General features: G+C 26.3%; 1 protein-coding gene across 1 annotated transcript; it reads left to right on the top strand.

Annotated features, from left to right (window-relative positions):
- The first annotated feature begins 2,081 nt into the window (after positions 1-2,081).
- LOC145840672 (uncharacterized) lies at positions 2,082-7,876 on the top strand. Its single transcript, XM_082947995.1, has 10 exons — positions 2,082-2,167; positions 2,413-2,498; positions 3,173-3,347; positions 4,152-4,365; positions 5,089-5,255; positions 5,446-5,604; positions 6,107-6,224; positions 6,663-6,763; positions 7,032-7,127; positions 7,432-7,876. Exons 1-10 carry the CDS (start codon positions 2,118-2,120, stop codon positions 7,586-7,588), a joined length of 1,323 nt encoding a protein of 440 aa, XP_082804121.1. The 5' UTR covers positions 2,082-2,117; the 3' UTR covers positions 7,589-7,876.

The following is a 7,876-nucleotide window of genomic DNA, read 5'->3' as shown; positions in this document are numbered from 1 at the left end:
ATTTATGTTAAAACTTAAAGTATTGGCATTAAAACAGCTTTAAATTTCATATGTTTTTAAGGGTTTTTAAATGAAAATATTAAAAGAAGTCCGTTATGTATTTTAAATCTGAATTTAAAGAAAAATATTAGACAATATATTAGTAAATAAAATACAATGATTACTTTTATTAACTACCATTAAAAAAAGTGTTTAAGTATGAAGTTTAGTTACCAATGCAAAAATATATTTTTTCATGACTAATAGAAAAACAACAGCTGTTAGCAGTTTTTAGTTGGCTACTGTCAGCAAAGATAAAGCGTTTTTTTTTTTAAATAAGATTAGCCCTATACGAGACTATACTTGTAGAACAAAATTACTAAATCGAATTAAACACTCGATCATGGCAATTCAATTAAACAAAAAGAAACTTTAATCCAGTAGTCATAGCAACATTAGAATTCTGGCAACACTACCTAGACTGCTCCGTACGACCATTACTAGATTCACCGTGGGGTCAGCTTCAGTTGTAAGGTTTGGGATTTTTTTTGTTTTAAAAATTGCGCAAATGATGTAAAGCAATCATACAAAAGTATACTGATAACATCTTAACCCTAATCCTTTACCGTTCTTACCAAAATTTTAAAATCCATTAATCTTTATACCTAACCCACCTTATTTCAAAATAGTATTTAGATTTAAGAATAAAGAAATTTTTTTTTGTATAAATTAAAAATTTAAATAAAGATAAGTAATTATAAGCCTATCAGAAGCGCCTTATATTTGCAGCTGACATACTGCGACCTGGTTTCGTCCTTTTTAAGAATCAACAGATAACATAGTCGTGATGAGTCGCTGTTTAAGTCTAACAAACTAGAGTTAGTATAAAAGCACTTAAGCACCCTATTGTGGATATTTTAAAACCAATTTACACAACGAAAACCCGCATGGTAAGCTTCAAATAGCGGTTCATGGTGACTACTCACTATACCTGCCTGACATAGCTTACAAAAAGACTTTACAATCATAACAAGTACCTGATAAGGTTATTTTATTTACTATATTAGTAACTATGTAACTATGAAAGCTTATAATGCTGCTAGGGTTTTTTAAAACTTGTGAAAAGTTAAAAGTTTAAAAATTGACAATAAAATTTATCATTTTAAAGCCTAATTTAAATTTTTTGTTGTTTTTTAACGTAATTACGTTGTTTTTCATTCTTTTTATATGAATAAATTAAAGTAGAAATATTATTAGTAACATGATTAAGTTTTAAATCAGCTTTATAATACTTCTTTATTCAAATAATTAGTAGGGTGCATACTAATAAAAAATGTAATTCTTTATAAGCAAATGTAATTAATAAAATTGTAAATATTAATTATTTTGTAAAACAGTTAAAAACATTTTTTGTCATCTTATGTTTTCTTACCTCTAAAGAGTCCATATGTAATTATAAACTTTAAACTTGTGTTTACTTAAACTTACCTAAAACAGCTTTTAATTTAATTACTAATTTTATCCTTGAAAACAGAAAAAATTAAGCCTAACTCAATGAGGTGTACAACTTTTACAAGTTTTTATTTACAAATGACTGTGAAATATGAAACGTTTTACTCCAAAGCGTTAAAAAAAATGAAAAACACTACCATATAAATTTAAAAAAAACACACTTTCAAAAAAAAAAAGAGAAAATTATTTTCTGTTTACTTATTTCTAAAATTCATTATTATAAAAAAAATATTCTAAAATTAGATTTGCTTGGTATTGAAAATGCTTCAAATATATATTTAACAAGTGACAAATCTTATAGTTAACAATTTTATAAACAGCAAGAGTTTTATTAAAACTTTGTATTATAATTCAAAAAAAATTTTTTTTTTTATGTATTAGTTATTTGTACTAACCTCCTTCATAGAAAACTAAACTAGCCTCTGTACTTAAAAAATCTATTTCTAGGTTTTTTGTAATTATATTTTAACTGATAAGCTCAATATATCTGATATAATTTTACTAACATGTTCAACGTAAACTTAAATTTCTATTCTAAGTTAAGATATTAAAGCTGATAGTACTTATGTGTTTTAATTATATGTAGATTCGATAAAGTAGTAGTCTGGAAACACAGACCAAATAAAATGGAAGAAGAAAAAGGATTTTTTGTTGATGGAAAGCAATCAAATTTGAGGTATAGATCACAAATATTTCTTTTCACTAAGTTTAAAGATTTTATTTCTTATAATGTCTTAAATTTTTAATCTGACAAACATATTAAGTATGAACTCTACTATCATATTACATATTTTTGTTCTACCTATTATTATTAAGAGGTATAAAAGTATGTTTCTACATATTAGAAAGAAGTTGTTGAAAAACTCTAATGAATAAACTTTTAGTTCTTTATTTATTTTTAAATTTTTGCTTATTTTTAAGTGAAAAGCCTGTGGAAGATGTACTCACAAATAGCCAAAAAACTATTTCAACATCAAATTTGAGTTCAACAAAAAAAATTGAGAAAGGTTTTTTGTTGATAAACTACAAACTAGCTATGTGTTGTGTTTGCATTATAAGTATAAATATAAATTACTTACAACATTTTTTTTATTACATGATTTCAAAACAGAAGCTAGTCTTATATTTGTACTTGATTATACTGTATCTTATAAAAGAACTATTTCACACTAAGTTCCTTAAAAACTGAATCATTTTGTTGTATAAATTTACCAATGGCTTGTATTATAGGTTTTATGCAAAATAAAAATTTATTTTTAAGCTTAATTGAAACCTTTTATTGTTTTTTAATTATTTAATTTTGTAAAAGTTTTATTGCAGAAACATTACTGTAATTCTTTAACAAAAATCTTTCTTTCCTAAACGTTTTAAGCCAAATCTAAACTATTAAGAAAAATAATGAAATGATTAAGATACAGTTATGAACTATGAAATTTAAATAGATTTAATTTAAAAGAGAATAACTTTATGGGTTTTAATAAAAGTTTTAACACTCACAAAAAACCTATTAAACTCTCTCTCTTTGATCATATGTTTCCAAAAATCAATATGTTTAGTTTTTGAATATGTTTTATCTAAAAAAAATAATCAAAATAAGACAATTTTTCAGAATACAAAGTGACCCTTTGTGAATTACTATTAATGTAGAGTTTTATTTAAAACACTGGTTTTTTAACTTTAGAACATTTATTGCACGGTCCATCTGTTGAGTCATTACAAGCCACTGTAGAAAGTTTAAAGCTTGAAATAAAAGAGTTAAATAGAAGTTTACAATCAAGAAGTGGGGATAGTCAAATTTATCATGAAAATGACGTTGATATTGAAGAAAACCAGAAAGAAAAAGCAGACTCTGAAAAGTTTTTATAGTTATCTTTGTTATGTTTAATTTGAGCTGTGGCTATCAAACTTTTCCAAAACTATGCCTTTTTAGCATAGTAGACTATTTAGTAAAACAAACCGTAAGACTATTTTGTTTAGTGAATTAGTTTTTATCATAATATTAGTATTGTAATGATGACACTATGTATATTTATTCACAACTATTAACAATTTTTAATAAATATAAAAAGCTGCTTTTTGAAGTAAAAGGTAAAATTAAACATGTTCATTTTAAATAACTAATCCCCATTCATCTAAAACTCTGTGCACAGATGATAAATTTTGAATTTTTTATTATTATTTTAGCTTTTGTTTATAAATCTGTAATAGATTTTGAATTGTTATAGATTAAGATATTTATTGTACTTATTAGTTTTAACTGTAGTTAGTAATGAGTTTGTTCGTAAACTTTTTGTAAATCCATTATTTTAACATTAACTTATTTGAAACAATAAAAATATGTGTTAATGTATGATAGTTTAACACTGTTTTTATACTTTTTTATTAAGCAAATTAAAAGAAATTAACTAAATCATAATTAGGTATTTTAGTACTGAACAAATATAGTGCAAATGAACAATTTAATGTATAAAACTCTTCTACGTAACATATCAACATTAAATTAACTTATACACTTTCAAATAAATCTTAATTAAATAAAGAATGTTTTTTATGCTAAAACTAATTAGATCATCTTTGATTGATGGTTGGATAAAGAAGTTTGTTTGCTACTTTACTGCATATTTAGGAAAAAATGGTTAAAATTCATTTTCATTGTTTAGAGAAGATAAAGAACTGACTTTTATGATGCAAAGAGACGACAAAGAAGCTGTTTGTGGTCACCCAGATGATAACAACAAGTGGTATAATGACCCAAATCATTTAAGCAAATGTGAAGATGAATATCCCACACTTCAATCTGTTGGTTTGAATGAAAGATCAACATTATCAGTAAACCGAAGCTCTGGTAGACTTGGAGCTGAGATAGCTACTAAGGTCTGTATATGGTTTATGACAAAATTATATATATTTTTTGTGTTAAAATTTTTATAGAATTAAACTTACTTTGTGTTTGTTTAAGCTACATGAATTAATAATGTTAAATAGTATTAAAGAGTATTTTTTGGATCTACATAACTCTGTTGAAGTGTGTTAACTCGCTTGACACACAGAAACATATGTTAGTTCAATAAAATTCACACGACCAACAACAACAGCATCCGAGACAACCTACGACCGGTTTCGTCCTAATTAGGACTCATTAGGCAGGCATAGTCGCAAGAAACCGCTGTTATGGTCTTACTAAGCGGACTTTAGTACAAAGTATTGAAGCAACCGTTTGTGAGAAAAATTGTGACAGCTAATTCATTCACAGCCCAACGTCTCAGAGACTCAGTACTTTGTACTTAAGCCCGCTTGATAAGATTACAACAGCGGTTTCTCGCGACTATGCCTGCCTGATGAGTCCTAATTAGGACGAAACTGGTCGTAGGTTGTCTCTGATGCTGTTGTTGTTGGTCGTGTGAAGTTCATTATTTATTGTTGATGGCGCGAACATCTCAACTTTGTTGAGGATGGCGAAATAGATATTGGTTAGTTCAATAAATAAAGAGTACTACTGTGAAAATAAGTTTTTATTAAGATTAAATAAAAATTCTATTAATACTTAATTAAGTCTTTAATCTAACCTAAAACTAGATACCTTTTTTAAACTTCCAGAACTTGGATGGTAAACTGAACACCAGAGAACTGACAAAAAATTCCGAATACTTTCCAATTAAGTTGACTGCTCCTCACGTAATTGGTGTGAGATCTCTTCTTCCTCCGAGATATTCTGTTAGAGTTCAGAATCCACATCGAGCTAAATCAGCCAAGGAAAGATCGATGTATGCTAGTTTTATTTATCAACTCAATGCTTACTCTTTAACAAAACTTCTGCTTTAGAGAACAGTAATTAACATTTAATATACTTTATTGATGTTTGATCCAACGCATACTTAAACTATTATCTATAAATGTACACACTATGCATTTACTAACTAGCTTCTTTTTATCAATGTCATTAACTTCGGTCAGGATAACGGAACCAAAATACTTGTTTAATGGAGCTAATACAATAAAAGCAAACAAGTCTGTGGAAGTCAGGAAGCGAGATGTTTCTCCTAAACCTGTTTGGATGCCTTCTGATCCGAGGCCTAATACTTCTGACATTTTACCCAAGTTTTCTAAAACAAGGTTTATATATAACTGTTTTAATAATTTTTGCTTTTAATTAATATTTTGTTTGTGAACTTCTATCTTCATTAAATGAAGTCTAGTGATAAATAAAAGAGTATGAGACAATTTAAGTTTACATATACGCTGTAAACATGAAATGTGTAATCTATCAAAGTATGCATTCCATGTTGTATAATTTGTTCGTAGACATCTTTTAATTTAGTATATATACATATATCATGTTGTTTTCTTACAAGTGTATCAGTATATCTTAATCTACGGCTGAATATTTCATATTTCGACTATTTACCAAAAAATTACGTAAATATATTTAGTTTTGTTCGTTTCATGAGATTTAGCTTTTATTTACTTAAATTTTTTTTGCGTATTATTTAAAGTAGTGTTATGTCGTTTTGTAAAACAAAAATCTGCAATAATTTTCTAATTGTCAGAAAATCATAATGAAGTAAAAGTCATAAAATAATTTAAAATACAGTTTTGAAGTATTATTTATGTGCAGAAAGAAATCAAAAACAAGAAAGCGACCTTCAACAAAAACATCAAATATTAACAAAAGTTTAATGTCAAGTTCTCTGAATATTACAAAAGTTTATGATCCCACTGCTTATAATGATAAGGTTTATCAGATGCAATCATTATCGTTTTATTTTTAACAAACTGTTAATACATGAATTTATTTCAACATAAATTTAATTTAAAAGAATTAACTCATTAAAAAAGCTAATAAAAAGTTTTCATAAATAACCCTTAAGTTTATTTCAATCAAGTAAAATCATATACCTATACTATTACCATAAAAGCAGAACTCGTATTGTATTAAATTATATTATTTTTGTTTACTTTTTAACAATGATAATTTTAATTGAACTTCGAGTTTAAAAAATTACAAACAGTAATTTAATAACTAAGTTTTTACTTTACTAACAAAATAATTATTAATAGAACTTGGTTAATATTTGATAATTCATATAATTTGTACTAGTTTTTCAGGCTACAGATAGAATTCAAAAAATGATAACAATAAAGTAAAACTATTTAAACTTATAATATTTCAGTTCTCATCTAGCATAGAGCTGAGTTTTCTACAAAGTTACGACGAGCTTGAAACGAGGAAAAATCTTGTTGACAACAGTCCATATCAGCAAGCACTTGCTAGGTTCGAACAAGTATTGTTAAGATTTTTTTGACAAGTTATAGAACCTGTTCCCGTATATATTTCTAAATGAAAAAGCTGTTTATTTTGATTTTTTGCTTATTGTTTTAGCCGTTTTAAAGTATGTTGTTAGAGCATTTTCTCAATAACATTATGCTTAATTACAACTTCAACTATTAAATATAGCAAAAGCTAAAGGCATTATAGATTCACCACTTACACTTGTTAACCATTTTAAACACTTTTATAACAAGTTTCATTTAATTTAAAGACTACGTCTTGAAAGACTACGGGTTGAGGAACAATATTTACTTCAATTAAAAAGGGAATCAGAACTGGAAAGAGTTCGTGGACCTAAGCTAAAATGGTAATATTTTATTATTTGCTTACTCAACTTGTTTCGAGTTTTTTTACATACTCAGATTTGAAATATGTGTTTATTATAATTGTAAAGCTTTACTGAAATAATTGTTTCTACATAAAAATCCCTAAATTTTAGTATAGTTGGTTATCTTTGTATTTAAATTCTAATTTGAATGTCGAACTATACAAAAAAGTCATAAAAAAATAACCAAACCATACAATAAAAATGACACTTTTTGAATACTAGCGTAGTGAATACTAGTATAAACCTTGTTTTATACTAATATTTCATTTATAAAATATAAAAGGTATGAAACAAAAGGTCCTCAGTTCCATTACGAATGCAATAAAAACACAAACCTTCATAAGAATCAAGATAATTGGCAAGAAACTTTGGATTATCGCAATGACTTGCTTGCAACTTCGAGAGAATTCTCTGTAAACATGAAGGGACCTGTAATGTAGAAATTAAACACTTTTAAAGTTGTTATACCCAAACTGTGTACTTTGTAGTATAATCAATGTGCCAAAAGTATATTTTTCAATCTTTATTTACTTAAGTTAATTATACAAATCGTGTCAACTGTTACTATTTTGTACATTTTACTATAATGTTCCCATTGTAATTAAACTGTTCCTTAAGATATCTCATCGTGATCACATTTACTGTATTTAACTATCGTAACAATAAAAACAATTACGGTAGTTTTTATTTTCAGCTTATTAAACTTGTGTGTTCGTTTTGCTTATAAG

Source organism: Thalia democratica, chromosome 7 (assembly GCF_965202585.1).
Source record: "Thalia democratica chromosome 7, ktThaDemo2.hap1.1, whole genome shotgun sequence".
NCBI classification, from domain to species: domain Eukaryota; kingdom Metazoa; phylum Chordata; class Thaliacea; order Salpida; family Salpidae; genus Thalia; species Thalia democratica.
Note: the sequence above shows the minus strand (reverse complement) of the source record. Positions and strands in the feature narration are given on the sequence as shown.

Excerpts from the sequence above, each read along its gene's own strand:
- LOC145840672 (XM_082947995.1), top strand. The coding sequence starts at position 2,118 with ATGGAAGAAGAAAAAGGATTTTTTGTTGATGGAAAGCAATCAAATTTG. Across the intron at positions 2,499-3,172 it reads AACAAAAAAAATTGAGAAAG|AACATTTATTGCACGGTCCA; the intron begins GTTTTTTGTTGA and ends TTTTAACTTTAG. Across the intron at positions 7,128-7,431 it reads CGTGGACCTAAGCTAAAATG|GTATGAAACAAAAGGTCCTC; the intron begins GTAATATTTTAT and ends AAAATATAAAAG.